An 18691-nucleotide genomic window follows, 5' to 3' on the forward strand; every position below is an offset into this window, starting at 1 on the left:
TGTTTGTTGTGTGTGTGTGTGGTGTGTGTGGGGTGTGGTGTGGTGGGTGGTGTGGTGTGGGTGTGTGGGTGTGTGTGTGGTGGTGTCTGTGTCTGTGTCTGTGTCTGTGTCTGTGTCTGTGTCTGTGTCTGTGTCTGTGTCTGTGTCTGTGTGTCTGTGTTGAGATCAAAACAAACAAAGAGAGCAAACAGAACTAAAGATAATCCAGCATTAGATCCATGTGTCTTGTGGTATTTAGGTTGAGAGCAGGCAGCATGAGAAGTAGATCAGAGGAATGGACATCTGTAGAGAATTATTAATTCACTCAGCCTCAAGTGTGTGTCACAATTGTCAACAATTGGCTCACATATGTATTAATCTATCTGACAAATACCAAAAGCTGGACAAGGACAACAATATAGCCCATTCTGAAAGATCTTTAAAAAGTAAAACAAATAAACAGCCTACTAACAAATATAAAATATAATATAAACAAACAAATATAAACGCAAATGTTGATCAAATCAGTGGCCCTGCTCATTGTTGCATTAGCTTAAATAAGTGTACATGTACTGCAACCGGTGTTCAGAGGTCAGAGAGGAGCTGAGTGCGGCGGCACCTTGCTCCACAGCGATAGAGAGGGAACATGGTGGAGATCTCTCCTCTATGCAGGCCTCGTTTGAGGCTGTGATGGCTTCTGTCAGAGGCCGGGGTCAATACCTTGAGGCTGTGATGGCTCCTGTCAGAGGCCGGGGTCCTACCTTGCGTTTCTTGCTGCGGCCCTCGGCCTGCAGCGTGCGGGTGCACTGCTCCACGCACTGGGAGAAGGTCAGGCTGCTGTGGTCAGCGGAGGCGTCGTCCAGCTCGGCCAGCTGGGCCAGGGACAGGATGTAGTTGCAGGCGATGCGCAGGATGGCCAGCTTGGACAGCTTCTGGCCGTAGGAGTAACAGGGCACCTGGTCACATGGAGGCACAGAGCAGAGATAGGATGGAGATGCATGTTAGTTCTGTGTCGAGGCATGATCCTGCTGACAGTTGGAATGGTGGTTAAGAGTTTGATTTCATTAAGACGGCGTCTGCGGGTAAACCAAGAAACAGCATAAATATAAAAACATTGAATAAAATGTATCATTCTATCCTATATAAAAATATACCCAAAGTCAAGGCATTTCCTGTTGAGTCAGAGTAAAGAGATGGGGAAGCGGTCCTTAAACGTGAGCAAGAGTCTTTAGACTGAAGACTTCAACAGGCGTCCAAAGGGTCTTACAGGGAGACAAAACAGTTTGCAAATGGTGTGTGTATGTGTCGTTCGATAATTGTGTCACCGTGTGTGTGTGTGTGTGTGTTTGTGTGTGTGTGTTGTTGTGTGTGTGTGTGTGTGTGTGTGTGTGGGTGTGTGTGTGTGTGTGTGTGTGTGTGGGTGGTGTGTGTGTGTGTGTGTGTGTGTGTGTGTGTGTGTGTCAGGCTCATTGTATCTTGTATGCCAAGTTATTTATTTTCATTATGTATTTCATAGGACATTCTTACCTGTTTCCTCAGGGCTTCGAAGGCGGCGCTGATGGTGTGGACGCGGGTTCTCTCCCTGGCGTTGGCCAGCAGTCTGCGGGTCTGCTGCACAGCTTTGATCTCCGGCACACCCCCAGGGGGGGGGTCGGGTCTAGACCCCGACTCCTTTAGGGGGAAAACAAATCGAGACCAACGCTTTGTATGAAAGCGGTATAGAACTCTGCAACTTCCCTAAACATGGACTCACTTGATCATCAACTGTGAAATAAAAACGTAAAAAATATATAAAATAATTTAATTACAGGTATCAATCAGCAGGCATATGAAGAGAAAACACATAACAATTATGGGATTGTTATGGGACATACGATATACAGTATACAATATAATACAATAGACAGGCAATGTTTAGTTTTCACAATTGCCTTTTTTTGCATGTTCTATGGACTTTTTAGACTTTTAGAGTTCATCAAACTCACGAACAAATTCAAGCGTCGCTTTGACCCAGGCTAGATCCACTCATCAGTCTTTACCTGGGGCGAGTCCTCCTGGCTGTCTGAGGAGTGCCCGTCTGTCCGATAGGCTCCGGTTGACACCGGTACAATGACCGCTCTGTCGCCTCTGTCCTGGCCCCCACCCAGGTGACCGGGCAGTGAGCGGTCCTTGGGATAGGCGTGCGGGTGGTGGATGACGGGGGCAGGGTCGTGGCTTGGGTTGGCTGTGTTCAATGCAGGGAACCCAAGTGCAGGAACAAACGTGTTGCCATTGGACTGGTGATGGGAAATGGATGTGAACCAGCGAGAGGTGCGCAGGTGTGGCAGCTGAGAGACAGGGGATTGGGACAACCGTGCGGTGATGGCGGGGACTTGATGACCGATCCTCATGTCTAAGGCGTCGTTCTGACTCGACGTTATCTGCTGCTTACCGTCGGTTGTTGAGTGTTTCGGTACCGGGGCTTGATGCCCTAGTCCACATAGTTCCTCCTGATTCTCATCTTCTAGGAGGTTACCTTGTTGAAAGTCTTCCGTAGAGTCGTCCAGCGCGCTGCTGTACAGCCGCTTGGGCTTGCGGGACTTCCTCTTAAACTTCTTGTTCATGATCCCCGGGACAGACGCCGCCGACCCATCTGCTTTGGTGCTGTCGGGTTTATTCCATTCGTCGGCCCCCCCATGAGGGTTCCTCATGTTTGCGGGATGATGGCTGTCCAAAGCTCGGATAACATGAATCAATCAGAAGATCGCTTCTCAAAAGTCCAGCAGCCTCCCTGATAAGTAATGACGAGGAGGGCAGATCGATACGTTGCCCACCTGCAGGATACTCTCCATTCTACTGTCCTCCGAGGAGATCCATACTCTACCTCTCGGTCTCTGGCTCAAGTCAGTCGGCATCAGGCCTCCTATTCCATAGAGTTGTATGCAAAATAAAATAAGTCCAACTCCAGCCTCACTTGTCTCCCTTCATGCCTGGTCCCAACAGACCGCCGTGCAGAGCGGTGCCTTCTACCGCCAGCAGTGTGTGGCTCCAGTGAGTCTGGGGGACGACAGGCTGTTGAATAATCCACCGCGATACCGAACCACGCAGCGGAACGCAGAGACCCAATGTAGTTTTCAAGAAAAAGGGATCCTCATCAGATGCCACTTGCATAGAGCTGTGTTCTATTCATTTAAATGTCTTGGTGTGTTCCAAGAGTTACAGTCTCTCTCTCTCTCTCCTCATCTCATCTCATCTCCTCCGTCCAGTCTCTCTCATCTCTCTCTCGCTCTCGCTCTCTCTCTCCTCTCCTCTCTCTCATCTCTCTCTCTCTGCTCACCCCCCACCCCCCCCCCCCCCCTCTCTCTTCCTCCCTGGCTCCAGCCTGTCTGCATAGCAACATACCAAATGATCCACGGCGTCACAGGTTTATCTGTAACCGCCTCTATATCGGTCGTTATAAATATCAGTACGCATGAGGAAAAGAAGCTCAACGGTCTCTTCTATAAGTGTGGTGCCCGCCTGCCTCCTCCGGTGGTCTGACAAGCTGGTGCCTCACACAGAACCAACTGTAGCCGGGAGAGGGGCACTGTGATGCCGCCCTGCAGACACCCTGCCGGAGGTGTCGAGTAGGGTTCCATCCCATTCACATGTGGAGGAGACACACACACACACACACACACACACACACACACACACACACACACACACACACACACACACACACGCACACGCACACGCACACACGCACACGCACGGACACACACACGCACGGACACACACACACAAACACACACACACACACACACACACACGCACGCACACACACACACACACACACACACACACACCACACACACACACACACACACACACACACAACACACACACACAACACACACACACACACACCACACACACACACACACACACACACACACATAATCACCGTTGCCAATTAAAATGACACACTATTTTCTTATTAATTATGAATATTGCAAAAACATAGTAACTATATAACATAATAACGAATAAATGAAAGAAATATACTAATTCGTGGCCAGACAGCACCACTGTCTGGCACAAACTGTGTATTACAGCAACATTTTGGTCTTTGATTTAACTGGCCATTTATTTACCTCAATCTATATTTTTATGTGAATCAAGTAGCCTACAACGCCCCGCGGCAGTTCAACTCATATGATACGACATCGGATTCAGTGTATAATAATTCGTGTTTTCAGTCTATTTTTACTTTAAGGTCAACCTCCGTCACCGGAAATCCCACTGGTCTGCGGCTCCGGGTCGGTGACGTTTAAAGGGACGCTTCTGCTTTAGCTCGCCAAGCAAAATTGAAGGAATCAATAACACAAGTGGAGGAGTGGGGGGAAAAGTGGGGACTTAGGTTTTCTATGGAGAAGACCAAAACTATGTTCTTTACAAGAAAGAAAATAGATGAAGAGATAAAGGTGAGGCTCTATGATGGAGAGGGTTAAGAGTTTTAAATTTCTGGGGGTGTTTTTTGATGAAAGAATTACTTGGAGGGTCCATGTCACAAAAGTGCAAAAAAGTTCTGAATATTATGAGATGCCTATCTGGAATGGATTGGGGGGCAAATGCTGCTTCATTAAAGCAAATATATGTATATTTACTAAGATCTAGGATGGAGTATGGAAGTATTGTATATGGGTCTGCGTTTAAGTCAGTTTTGTCTGAGTTTGATATAATTCAAGCTAAAGCACTTAGGATATGCTTAGGAGGTGTGAGAACATCCCCAGTATGTGCATTGCAAGTTACAGCAGGAGAGATGTGCACTTTGGTTAAGGAGAAAACAGTTACTGGCTAATTACTGGGTTAATTTGATGGGACAGAGGGAAGACCATCCAGTTAGAGTGGCGACTCAAGCAGGAGAGGGGGGTAGCAAAGTTGTCAAGCTTTGGATGGACAGGGGAGGTAGTGGCACAGGAGCTGTTATTTACATGAAATCAAAATCAAATTATTTGTCCAGCTGCTTTATGGCCTCAGATACCTCTCTGGCAATTCGATGTACCTAAGGTGGATGTAGGATTGCTTGAAAACCTAAAACCGAGAACAATGAAGCGGATATGGTATTTGAGTTTCAGTGTCATGTGAGAGAACATTATGGGAATCATCTGCACATTTTTACTGATGGGTCAAAAGATCAAGAAACTGAAGCAACAGGAGCGGCTTTTATGGTTCAGAGGTTAAAGGTAGGGTCATCTAAGAGGACGTCAGATTTTTTGCATGTTTTTACTATTGAGCTATATGCTATTTTAATAGCAATAAAGTGGACTGAGCAACTTGTAATCAAAAGGTATTGATTTGTAGTGATTCTGTTTTCAAGCCACTCATAGTATTGGGGTATAGGACAGCGAAGATCCATCAGATCTTATATATGAGATCCGATGGCAATTAGAAGTGTGTCCGTGAGAGGAGTGGGGATCTCTCTGATGTGGGTCCCAGCCCATACGGAATCTCAGGAAATGAGAAAGCTGATAATTAGCTAAAGAGCAGCTGTAAAGAAGGAAAAGGTGGGAAGTGAACATTAAATCTGTCTAAGGCTGAGGGAAATGTCTTGTGTGGAGGGGGATCATGGCCCAGTGGCAACAATTATGGAGAGAGAGAGACTAAGGGAGACATTTATTCTCATTAATGAAGAGTGACTGAGTCAACTGAACATTGTGGGATGAGAAGGAAAGAACAGGTTACTATTGCTAGAATGAGAATTGGTCACACATTATTGAATAGTACTCTTTTTATCATAGGGAAACATCAAGATGGAATGTGTGATGAATGTCAACAACCCGAGACAGTGCCTCATGTTCTTAATACATTGTAGAAGATACAGCAGGGAAAGGAAGGAGTTATTAGAGACATTGAGAGAGTTGGGTCTAGAAGAGATTTCAGTTAAAGGTATTTTAAATTTGGGGTCAAGTGGGAGGGGAAATTCAGTTTGTGTTGTTTTTTTAAAGTTTTTATCTGGTCACACTGGTCTGATTAAAAGAATATGAAGATATGATTTAAATTAACCTGAAGGTGGCAGCAATGCAACAATTTGGAGGCCAGCTGCCATAAATCCCACTGAAGAAGAAGAAGAAGAAGAAGCAGAAGCTCGCCAAGCAGAAATTGATAGCATAAAATGATACTTGCAGCTTCCTAAATGCACATGTACAATGGAATCTCCCGATGTGACATTCACTTTGGCTTATATAGTGTTTACGTTTTGTTTCGTGTTCACCCCAAACGAGTTTCGGTCGGCGGGTTTGACCGTCCAGAACCTGTTCTCCTCCTGGCTGGGCAGTGAGGACATTGGCTTCATTCAGTACCACGTTAAGAGGAGCAGTCTTACCCTTCTGGTCCATTCTTCAATACCCCTTGGTAAGACGATTTACTGAGAAACAGTATCCCTGTTTATATAGCATGGCAATAAAACATCTGTTTTGTTGTTTTTTTATGAATATCATCTACCGGTATGATGTCTGAATATATACTTTAAGTAAGCTTTTGATTGCAGGCCTACATCATGGATGACTTTCACAATTTGTTTTGCTATATAAGCTAAATAAGTTGTTTAACTATGTTTCTCGCGTATCTTTCACTGATTATGGTGGTTATGGTTCTTGTGATCTCTTGTGATGCACTTTAACATCGTCTCCATGGGTCGAGGAATGGGAGGTGATGACTAATGAACAACAGTTGGACTTTTGACAGACGCTCAGAGCGGTCTGCTGTCGGCAGGAAGTCACTTCTCCTGCCGGGGGGGGTGGGGGGGGGGGCTTAGGGAGTCTTTTGAACACTTGCAGAGGTTTCATACTAGACGAGGTAAGCATGGATGGCAACAACTTCTTTTGTTTATTTCGGTCCTTTCAGGGTACTATGCTGGGATGTGCATAGCTGCTCCAGAGAAGAACCTGCCATACATCAACCAGGTCAGCAGCCTTCCCTCTATCACCGTCTCCCCATGTCCTTCTTTATCTGCTGCCTCAATATGTGACATCAAATGTGGGGCTAAAATCCGGGGCCTTTTTTGTTAGATCAGCAAATCCTAACTATGATTTTTATAATGTCTTCAATTGACTCAACATTGCGGTATAAACAGCCCCATCCATTGTGTTCCTCTAGAGGTGGTGTTATCTGAATCCGCTGAAGCTGAACTGCTCTTCAGTGGTGAAGCTCTGAGCTCAACAAGCATCAGCTGGTCAATGTTCTATTTGACGGATAATTATGGATTTGGGTCAAATTGATTAAGAACTTTTAAAAAGTATGAAAACCCTAGGAACTTATTAACAAATCAAAATCAAGTTTTAAATAATGCTTTGGTATGTGATATCAAAACAATCTGAGTTGATGTATTATTCTTTATACAACCACAGTAAGGACAATGTAGTGTTAATGCTCCTCTGGTTCCAGGTGAGCGCCGGCTGGCAGGCCTTCCTCGGCCTGTCGCTCTCTCTGCAGCTGCTCAGCGTGGGGCTGATCTTCTACTGGTCGCGCTGCCGCTGGTCCAACCATCCAATCAGCAGGGCTCTGCAGGTCCACACTGGTCCCCAGTGGGCGGGGTGGGGTGCCGTGGCAACAAGCATCAACACAGAGTTCAGAAGGATTGACAAGTTTGCCTCGGGAGCTCCCGGAGCAAGGGTCATTGTGACGGACACCTGGGTGATGAAGGTAGACACAGTACCGCTGTGGTCGTTCTCAGTCAGATCAAGTGGTGGACGACAGAAATCCATCATTTACTTTCTAATTATGTTATCAAGGTGTGCATTTAAATGGCAATCTCCAAAGATTTTAATTTAATTTAAATGACAGTTAAGTCACTATTGCTGAATGAGGAAACACAATTCTTATTGGAGTCTACAGCGCTCTGATGGAAGGCCTTGCATTATCAGGAATATGAATGTTTAGAATGTCATTCAACATTTAAAACAACAGGCATGTGTCCGATACCCCACTGGTTGAATGTAGGTTTTTGTGTTTTCTTGTATTTTAGATTTTTTTTGCCTTTTGAAGTAACACATGCAAACCATGTGCTTGCCACAGCGCATACTATTCCAAATGTTTATTTTTTTGGTAACTGGGTAGAAAACCTAAAAGTGACAATTCATCAACTGCACAGATCAAGATGGTTTAGTGCGTGTAACGATCATACATTCTCCAGTGGATGCAAGTCCGTTAGGACTATTTTATACTTTGTGTTGTAAGTGCCTCTCGGCATAGTACTCAGACAATATTGCTCTTTGTATGATAGGAGGCCGATACAAATCTTGGATGGGTCATCTGAAAGGACTGAGATGTGCTCAGCATCTCCAACATTATAGCCTAGGTAAAACTACCATTTGCAAAAAACGGAGGGCTACGCAAATAGTCTGGAGTGAACTGAGGCCAGGTCCTCGATTGGTAGTGTTGGCTATGTAAGGCTATTTAAATATATTAAAGATTTGCACGAGAATCTATAGGCCTATCTCTCAACTCCAGCAAAAAGTAATTTGATATGCCAAGATGTCGAGCCGTGGTCTTATCAATCGCTCCCGGTGGATTGCACGTATAATTTGCACTCCGATATCAGCAGTTCTCTCATCAAAAGGGCATGCCATTGTGAACACATGAAATCTGCGGTGAACACGGGTTTAAATACCCAAAACCGGGTTATGTTTCAAACTTAACCTGTGCAAAACCTGCTCCGACCAGGTGTGATTCAGAGCATATGTTTCTATAGCAACTAACATACCGTGATCCTTTTGGAACGGAAAACCTAGGGTTACAGCAAACCCTGGGTTAACTTACCCGGTTATGTGATAAAACCGGCTTTGTGGAACACCCAGGCTAAGAGACAAAAAAAAAATATTGTGACAGTTGTAAATAAAATATTTTTTATAAGCCTCAAGGATGTTTTGACATTGATTTTTGATAAAGTATGCTGAGTTTTTTTAAGTCACGCTCAGACTAGAGTCATTTGTATATGACAATCCAAAAAAAATCCCCCCGTGACACTGTCACCTTTTTTCCTCTGAGGAGTTTGCAGGTCTGCCCATCACCCAGAGAGGATATGGCCTTGGTTGAGCCACATACTCGTCAAACAGACTCGTAAAACACACTCATAATCCAGCATTATTTTCGGCACTGTGATTTATAGAGCTACTATTTTCCGCTGGCGCAATCATAATATGGGAAGCTTCTGGCTGGGTTGTCCAAGCGAGGGAAAACCTGTCAGAGGTACATCACAGCGTACAGATAATTCAGAAATATTTCTGTGATTGTCGACAATCTTGTGGTGTTCGCTTTGAGTGCCAATAAGTGCCCATTTGAAACGCATTGTAAATGCTTTGAAAATTATTAAAAGCGTGTCCTTCCACCTCAACAGAACCTCGGCGACTTACTCTCTTCAAGTATTTCCAAGACTGAATTGATTAGCAGACTGTGATATGCGTATTAATACACTTTTTTTCCTTTTTCTAATGGGAAATTGTGTCGGATCAGAAATGAAAGGGGCTCGGGCATCTTACCCCGAAATGCAAAAAAATAAATCTGGTATTTCCAAACATTTGATAGAAATGCACTGCAAATATCTGAAAGTATCACAGGTTCAGTGGTAACATCTCCCTGTGATATTGGAAGTTTATTTGCTGTTTTTATTTCCTGTGGTCCATCCCTTTGAGCAGACTGGAAAATAACTTGATTTGTCTGCTTGGAGTCGACAGCTGGCTGCCAATAATTGTTAAACGTCATGTTTCTTTGAAGTGTGTTTTGCGATGAGCCCATGAAAATCTGAAACATATATGTCCTCTGACTTATTTTTTATGCATTCTATGCATCATATGTTTTCTCATAATCAAAATCAAATTCAAGGTTATGTGCATGCATAGGACTTTCCTCCCACCATCGTCCTATTATCACACGTCAATGACTATAGAGAGTTCAATGACGTTAGTTATTGCTATTATATCTTATTAGTGAGAAGTAGCACTGCTGCACATGACACCTTTTCTTGTCTTCTGAATTCTGTTATGTATGAAACCTTTTTACAGGTGACAACATATTACGTCCATGTGGCCCAACAGACCGACGCCCACCTCACGGTGACGGAGTCCAGACAGCACCAGATGAGCCCAGATTCAGGGACCCCCACTCAGACCCTGACCCTTAGAGTGGCCAGCATCAACCAAGCTGTGAATCCGTTTGATATCAGGTATCTATGTACACATTTTCCATGCTTTCAGAATTGTATTGTCATGGACTAAGTCTGCTAATTGTTGCCTCTTGTTATGGATCGCAATCACCTGATTTTTTTGACAGCTACCTATTTGATAACTGAACTCTGAATGTTCATAAATGTTGCTATTATTCCAAAGCACGACTCATGATTGCTTAGCTCTGCTCATTTGACGGTCCATAATGATTACTTACATTTTATTAAAAACTATAGCCTCACTGTTCATATTTACATCGTTTTGTAACATCTACAAGAGTTGATATAGTAATAGTAATACAGATATTATCGTTAATGCAGTATAGCCTTACATTTAGTGTTAATAATGTGTGCAGGTTGATGTCCACAGAGTACAGCGAGCTGAGGGAGAAGCTGCACGCTCCGATCAGAAGTGCTGCCAACGTAGTGATACACCAGACCATCAGCGACCGCTTCTTAGACACCTTCAGAGCTCAGGCTGACCTCAACCAGCCCTACCTGCTCCCCAGTGAGATGGTAAATATCTTCACAACATGCAGATAAATAATCTCTCCTGCTGTCTTCCAAGGGGACATGGTGATTCCTCACGTCATGTTCTTGGTCCTCAGGAGGTAGAGCTCTGTATTGGCTGTATGCAGGTCCCTGCTGGAGCTAAGCTGATCAGGCTCTGCTGTGAAGAAGGTCGGTACATGAGTTCTTTCTACATTTAAAAAGTAGCATCCCACTAGAGTACCTTTACTGAGTTGTTTACTGCTCATTTATTTAATTATAACAATTTGATTCTGCTGACATCTAACACTTTCATCCAAAAATGTGGTGTTGTCTTTTAATTATGTAATTAACTTGAATGGTATAATATATTAAGAAAAGTGAAAAGCATAAAAAAAGGACCTACGAATATTTAAATCTTTGCCCCTTTTGAAGGCTCCCAAAACTTGTGTATTGCAGTTATTGGTTAAATGGTGTTCCTGAAAAATGCCCCATTGGCCATCTTTTGACCCAGGTTATGACAGCGGCTCTGAGTGCCGGCAGTGCTTCTGCAGACCCATGTGGTGCCTGTCCTGTCTGGGCCGCTGGTTCTCCAGCCGCCAGGACCAGGACCGGCCGGAAACCTGGTTGGCCAGCAGCGTGCCATGCCCCACCTGCAGGTCCAAGTTCTGCATCCTTGACGTGTGTCTGGTCCGCTGACCCAGCCCCCCGCTGAGAGGGGAGGGGCCGCTCACCTGTTCAGCTCCCAGCTGAGAGAGGGGAGGGGCCGCTCACCAGCTCAGCCCCCCGCTGAGAGAGGGGAGGGGCCGCTCACCTGCAGACGTGTTGGTTGTGGATGTTTTATGCATTTTCTCTTCACCGAATGGAACTTAAACAGTGGAGCTTCAAAATGGTTTCTAGAAAACTAAACATTGAGCTCTACAATAAGTACTGTAGTACTGCACAGTAGTGTACTGTAGTACTATACAGCTTGGTGTAAATTATCTCTATGTAAACATTTGTGGAGAGATGAGTACATGAAATATAATTGCAATCATTTATGTGTCTACAATTGTATATTCACAATGTTTAGACTTCATAGACTTTATATACAGTGTTATTTTGATACGGTTCAATGCATGGCTGAACAATGCTCAATGCAGGGGATACAATTAAATTAAAACCTCATTCTGTTATTTGTATTGGATGCATCTTTTTATGTACATTAAAACAATGCTTCAGAATGGAGAATATTTCCAATGTCCTTATTCAGAATGATGATTTGATTGGTTGACATCTTTGTATTCGGTTGTGCTGCTTCGCCTCTTGATTGGTTGACCAGCAGCTAAACGTCACAGGACTACCTCTTCCGGTCACGTTACCATTGTTGACGTAGCGCGGGTTTTCTTTTCACTTTTGCGCACACATTCTTTTCCCGCCACACTGTTCGCGTCACACACACAGACACTGCAGAGTCCAGACAGTACTTCAGTGTGGAACCACCGCAAAGACATTTAAAAAGAGAAATGTCTTTTAGATCAAAAAATGGACGCTCTGCTGCCGAAAGCAAAGAATCTGAAAACCGGTGAGTTTTAAGACTTCAGCCCGTATCATAAGACATTTTTAGATGAAGGTCTTTATATAAATAACGAATAACAAGATTAAATGACACAATGTGATGCACTGTCTGGGTATTGGTTCTAAGCACACTTGTATTCAGTGTGTTTGATATAAATATGACTGCCTTAACGTCACTTGATTCGTTCAGCCTATATAATACATTTAGAGTTCTGATGGCCCGGATCTCCCGCCCCGGGCGGCTTTGTTTCCCGCGGAGATATGTTTAAAGTTAGGTAGCTTTGAGTTAGCCTCTAGTTAGCTGGTCACTTTGTTCCTTTGTGCCCCTAGTCTATATGTGTAACTATGTGACTCTAGTTGTGTTTCCTGAGTTGTGGTGCATCAGGTGATTAAACAGTAGATCAGGGGAGCTGCTTTATGGAGAAGTTTGTTTTAGGGTCTGCGTTGGTGTGGTCCAACGATGGTCCAACGAGCTCTTATGTTACCCTTCGTTTAGCAGCGATAGGAACTGTGTGAGTGTGCCCGGGTCGTCATTATTCATCACGGTGCTACATTAGCATTAGCTGGAGGCTAACTGTTGGCATGCTGTTGAAGTTCTTGCCAATATTTGATCGATCAGAAGCTAATGGTCAATTTACACATCTACTTATTCACGAATCCAATTCTAAGATCTCCTTTGCTGCCGTACTGCCAACAAAACATTAGGAATGTTTTATAAAACTCACACATTACATATTGCATTAACAAATATCTTTACTAGAAGTGCAGTCCTGCATACAATTGCATTGTAGTCCGGCTACACCGCAGGCATATCAAATGAATTAGCTTTACTTGTATAGCCCCCCCATATAACCACACGCCTGTGTCCCTCCACCGACTCTGCACCTCATGTTTACCTCGCACCTTCTTGCTAGTCTGAGGTAGCGAAATACAGGTAGTGTTACGACCCCAGACATGATGTTAATACACAAATAAACATGCAATAAAATGTCTGGGAATGGCTCGGAAATATTCCTGTTTGTCCCTGTACAGGGTAGACATGTTTTGTCTACCCTGTACACCCGCCCAAACTGCCGTGAAACTAGGAGCTCTCGGGTCAGGCAAAGGAGCTCTACCTACGAGACACCAATGGGATGTGGATTCGGACTGCATTCAGTGGCGAACTTAGCCCTTTGGGGGCTCCAGGCGAACAGTCATTTGGGGGCCCCTGCATCTACCGGTCTCAGTACCTTATATCGCATAATGAGATACTCCATACAAGGGATGAACAAAAGTCACTATCCTTCTTTCATGCAAATGTTAATTATCTATTTACAAATTGAGAATAACATACAAAACAATAAGATTAGTTATGTTGACACATTACACTGACTTAGGGCTGGGCGATTTTTTCGGTTTAATCGATTAATTTGCATTTTTTCTTTCCTACGGTTTGTGAAATGGCTGAACCGAAAAATCGCGATTTAAAAACAGTTCTAGACTCTTCCGATTTGTTTTGCTGAATAGACTCCGTAGTAGCCTCCTCTCTCACTTTCCAGAACGCGCGCAAAACTCAGCCTACTGCAATCACATTCACCTCGCCCCCGACAGACTTGGGGGAGAGCCGGGTCGATTGAAACACTTTTCAGTTAAACGTCTTTTGCAAAGATGACGTTATGTATACAAATAATTTGTGATCAACAACTCACATGTGTGTTCTCTTAGTTACAAGCAGTGGTGTAGTCTAAGTGATACGCAGGTATACGCCGTATACCCACTAGGAACGCACCAGGATTTGCGTATACCCACTTAAAAATGTGCACGGATACGTATCAATCGTCTTGTGACAGATCTTTCACTTCTGTGTTTATTTTTCGGAAATATCGGTTTGGTATAACTGCAATAAAATACTTTAAGCAGGGGAAGTTATCTCCTACATTCACCATTCATAAAATTCCCGCTGCGCGCTCGCGCTCTGCCCTGTCTCTGTTACGAGCGCGAAAGCTGCCCCTGCATCTCTGGCACGTTAGTTCAGCGGGCCGAGCCCCTCCTTCTCGCGTGTGTGTGCGTGCGTGCGTTGCGTGCGTGCGTGCGTTCGTAGTGCGTGCGTGCGTGTGTCCAGTCCTCCCATATTAATGTGTAAACCACATAATAAGTAGTCAACAGAAGACATGTTTTAATCCCACTTTATATCTCCTTGTTACTTTTAGATGAGAACCCCGGCCAGCCTTTCAGACTGGGTGTCAGGCTAGGGAATTTAAAAACAGGCATCCTTGGTTAGAGTGGAGGGAAAGAGTTATAGGTAAATGTCAGCCAACATACAGTTGGTATACACATTAAATTCATATGTTAATCACTATGCAAATGAGAGTATAGCTAATTCATGGTCATTTTTAAGGGGCAGTAATTTCACACTTTACACAATTAAATTACTGTTTGGTATGTTAGATAACACAGTAAGAGCTCAAATTAGAGCAATTGAAAGAGTGAACAGTAGTCTCCTGTCATCCTCTTCTCATGCACTGGTTAGCCATGGATGTAAACAGTTCATTCAATTATTCTGAGTAGATTTTGTCCTTGTTTAGCATGTGCTATTGCTACTATAGATATACAAAGGACAACTTGTCAATTTTTTGTGTTCTATTTGTTCATACTGTTATTAAAACTGATAAACCTACTCAGCTTCCATGATTGTTGATATCGTGATACTCTTAAATCAGCGGTTTGTAGACTCCTGCGTTGGTGAGTGTGGTGCGACACCCCATAAGCGCCACACACGTACATGGGTTTCAATGGAATTTGTTTAGAGAAAAACAGAAAAAATAAATCGAGGTTTAAATCGAAAATCGTCCATTAGTTAGAAAAAATCGAGATTTTATTTTTAGGCCAAATCGCCCAGCCCTACACTGACTGTTAACCATTAGTCCTCATTTACCTGAGGGTTTCCAGTAGCTCACAGCAACTATCTGCTGGGAGCTACTGGAAACCACTACTGGAAACCCACTGATAGCTGCGTCCAGCTATCACTATATTTCCTGTGCTCTTCAGACCTTTCATGGTTGATTAGATGCATTGCAAGGTTATTTTAGTCTTTAAATCCTTCCTCACTCAGTTGTTTTTGTTTTCCAGAAAGGCAACAACAAAAGCAAAAACACGGTCTGCACTTTCACTGTAGACTAACCAAGACCTGTTCACCTTCTCACCATTTTTCATTACTATGTAATAGTATGCTTTTGTGAATCTGCGGCCCATGGGCCAGAGTTCTGGGTCATCCACAAGAATATGTGTGCACCTGCCCAAGACACAGCAGCTTGGGCCAGAGTGTTGGGTCATCCACAGGAATACGTGTCTCGCAGTCATTGTTATCGTTATTGTCATAAATTTCAATAACCAAAGTGGAAGAAGGAGAGTGAGAAATATTCACTACCAGTTGTGCATCATCTCCGTCAGTTTGTTGACACACGTCATTAGCATCGCTGCTGGCTGAGCCAGAGCCACTTGGAATGAAAGGAGCAGTAACGTGACAGCAAACGACGTTGACGGCTGCTCTTGATCCGCCGACGGTCCCGCTGCCACTGCGGTGGCTGTAAAAACAGCTGGATAGCTTTGGCAGCTTTGAAAGAAAGTCCTGCCTTTGGTCTTTCTTTTTATGTGACCCGCTTTCGTACGATCGCTTCATGTTTCACTCGATTTATGTCTCACTCGATTTCTCTCTCTCTCTTCTTACCGCTTACTGTTTTGAATTTGACATAATTTCCGCATACGCATGATGAGCGTGATGCGCGTAACATGGAATAGTCCATGTAGTGCAGACTGAAGGGGGGTGCACACGGAAAGATCGTCAAAACATGAGTAATAATAAGACATCCCGATGCTAAGAGATTTTTATAAAAATAATAAATATGGGGACAAAATATATGCATTGGGGCCCTCTTGACCAGATCAATATTGTAAATAAGAAACTGTTATTAATGTTTTATCGGGAAAAATAAAGGTAAAAAAAAAAAATTGGGGGCCCCAAGAACCTTCTATGGGGCCCGGGGCTCCAGGCAAATGCCTGGTTTGCCTAATAGTACGGCCCGCCACTGACTGCATTACCCATTTTATTTCATGCTTTTTGTCAACTGTTTCATATTGTACCGCTCTGTTTGTAGGGATAGCGGCCCATCACCGTGGTCTCAGAGCAGGAAGAGGGGTGCCGATGGCAGCCTGAGGAACAAGAGGGAGGAGAACGATGAGAAGGTCCCAAAACTCCCAGACGACAGACCTGCCAGGTAAGTCTCAGAACCAGCTGTTTTGTACTCGAGTTGATTTTCTTCCAAGCCCCATGAGATAATCAATAGAAACACTGGAATGAGATTAACTAGCCGATTCAGATGGATTATTTGGATTTATCGTGTGTGTGTGTGTGTGTTAGGGCTTCGACTTTTGCCCAAAAATCATATTCGAAGTTCGTTTGTTTATTAATATTCGAATATGTTCGAATATTTATTAATAATATTTTGACCAGTAAGACCTGGGCTGAATCCGAATACTTGGTACACTATTTCTGTTCAGTGTCTACCACATGACCGTACTACACTTCAGCTATGCGTAGAACGCCTCTGAAACTCAACCGGATGTTTGGAGATGACGTATCTCCAGTGTTGTTTTCGTCAGGCAAGACGAAAACGAAAATGACGTTGTCAGACCCCTTTTTTCCATGACGAAAATGAGACTAAGACGAACGTCACCAAAGCCATATAAAGACTAAAATGTGACGAAAAATGTAGACATTTTCGTCAGACGAGAACTAGACGAGACTAAATTGTTAGTGAGAGCATGTGAGCGGAGCGTGGAGTGGGTGGTGGAGCGGAAGAAATACGTTGGAGCGGGTTGGAGCGCAGAGCGGTTTTAAATTCAAAGGCCGGAGCGGGGATTTCACTCCGCTCCAGTCCGCTCTAGTCCGCTCCGTTTTTAACTGCTTCTAGCGGCTTACATGTAGGTGGTTCACGTAGAATAGAATGGGTTTCAATGGGAGCATCCAAGCAACCTGATTGGATAAAACGCGTCACGTGAGCCCCCCCCCCCCCCCGCAACACTGGCTCGTGTGCTCGCGCGCAGCTGCGCCTGCACGCACACGGCACACACACACTCATACACTACAGAGAGAGGCTGGTGGACGAGTTTTCGTCGGACTAAAACTAGACTAAAACCTTTTGAGTTTTCGTCAGACTAAAACTAGACTAAAACTTTCAAAGATAGAAATGACTAAAATGGGACTAAAACTAAGAAGCATTTCGTCAAAAAGACTAAGACTAAAACTAAATCTAAAATGCCTGCCAAAAACAACACTGCGTATCTCCCCTCAGATGCCGGCAAAATTACCTTGATAAGTTACCCGTTATCCGTCTTGTCATCCTTGCTATTAAATTAAAAATGTCTCTTTTTACTTAATTACTTACTTTACTTTTTTAATGTCTCCTTTTTTCGCCGCTTTCTACGAAGTCTTTCTGAGCCGCTGTTCCCGTAATGGGACTCTCTAAATCGACGCCACTTCGACCTGGGCGGGACTTTACGTCCTACGTCACTCGCTATGGGTGTGCATGTGTGGGCGTAGCCGTTTGTCTCAGGGATCTGTGCACGAACTCCCTTGCACTACATGATTACGAGAGTCAGTGTCGTACGCGATGGAGGGTGGGTGACATTCCTACAGTCTGTGATGATAGGCTATATTTCTACAAATGACTTACTATTTCTAGCGATTAACATGACGAAACAACACGAACTAAGCTAACATTAGACTATAGCCATACCAGATAACGCCATACAGCTAACCCTAACTATTTCTATTAAACTCTGAACCATTTTGCAACAGACAACTGTGTGTTGGTGTGTCTTATTGCTTCCCACGTCTGCGTCTGCATCTTTCCCACTCCTGGCTAATAGTTTCAGCTTTTGTACTGTATATCAGAAATGATCACCCTGTACCACACTGCTGACTTCTCTAGGTATCTTAAGTTTCCTACTGGAGTCATCAAAACTTTGGACTGTGTTATTGTAAGAAATATTGTGTTGCAAAAACACTTTGTGTCTTACCGTTACCCTAACCGTAACCCCAGTAACATTTCTTCATCATAAACTACAAGTACGCAAAATGGCATACAAACATCCAGTCCAATATGAAAGAAAAAAGCTGGCTTCATTAAGGAATCGAACCCCTTATCCCCGCGTTAATGAGTTGTTCTCTGACCACTAACCCATCAGGTCTTAGTACATGCGATTCAAGAGTTAACCACTTGACAATCTTTAAACTTCGGTTGCCTAGAAATTGTAAAGACAGTGATCTGTGTACATTGTGCGACTATCCGTCACTCGCGATGTGTGTGCAGTCCAAAATGAAAGAAAAAACCTTGCATCACTAGGGAATCGAACCCCCAATCATCAGTTGGTCGTTGGTAACTGTAAACAAAGAGATCGCATTTTGTTTAACTGCTAACTAACAAACGGGTTTATGCGTTCACT

General features: G+C 43.9%; 2 protein-coding genes across 3 annotated transcripts in view; one reads left to right on the forward strand and one right to left on the reverse strand.

The window, feature by feature from the left end:
• The window catches only part of atoh8 (atonal bHLH transcription factor 8), a 7671-nt gene extending 4486 nt beyond the window's left edge, over positions 1–3185 (reverse strand). The window contains exons 1-3 of the mRNA XM_056601047.1: positions 2019–3185; positions 1507–1650; positions 741–935 (exon numbers count right to left, since the gene is read on the reverse strand). Of these exons, the coding sequence (XP_056457022.1) occupies positions 741–935; positions 1507–1650; positions 2019–2669 (990 nt within the window). The 5' untranslated portion in view covers positions 2670–3185. The remainder of the gene's footprint in view (positions 1–740; positions 936–1506; positions 1651–2018) is intronic.
• A 1143-nt stretch (positions 3186–4328) lies between these two features.
• tmem129 (transmembrane protein 129, E3 ubiquitin protein ligase) lies at positions 4329–17224 on the forward strand. 2 transcript variants are annotated; one of them, XM_056600532.1, is made up of 9 exons: positions 4329–4424; positions 6225–6354; positions 6847–6905; positions 7387–7644; positions 10002–10162; positions 10519–10678; positions 10771–10843; positions 11166–12215; positions 16342–17224. In XM_056600532.1, the coding sequence occupies exons 1-8, from the start codon at positions 4368–4370 to the stop codon at positions 11348–11350; spliced, it is 1083 nt and encodes a 360-aa protein (XP_056456507.1). In that variant the 5' UTR covers positions 4329–4367; the 3' UTR covers positions 11351–12215; positions 16342–17224. The 2 variants fall into 2 exon arrangements, with proteins under 2 accessions (XP_056456507.1, XP_056456506.1); XM_056600531.1 differs by lacking the exon at positions 4329–4424 and having other exon boundaries at positions 6022–6354; positions 16342–17222.
• The last annotated feature ends 1467 nt before the right edge of the window (positions 17225–18691 follow it).

The sequence above is a fragment of the Gadus chalcogrammus genome, chromosome 10, assembly GCF_026213295.1.
Source record: "Gadus chalcogrammus isolate NIFS_2021 chromosome 10, NIFS_Gcha_1.0, whole genome shotgun sequence".
Taxonomy (NCBI): domain Eukaryota; kingdom Metazoa; phylum Chordata; class Actinopteri; order Gadiformes; family Gadidae; genus Gadus; species Gadus chalcogrammus.

Coding starts and splice junctions, on each gene's coding strand:
- tmem129 (XM_056600531.1), top strand. CDS start 6,150: ATGGAATCTCCCGATGTGACATTCACTTTGGCTTATATAGTGTTTACG. Junction 6,906..7,386: donor ACCTGCCATACATCAACCAG/GTCAGCAGCCTT, acceptor CTCTGGTTCCAG/GTGAGCGCCGGCTGGCAGGC. Junction 7,645..10,001: donor CGGACACCTGGGTGATGAAG/GTAGACACAGTA, acceptor ACCTTTTTACAG/GTGACAACATATTACGTCCA.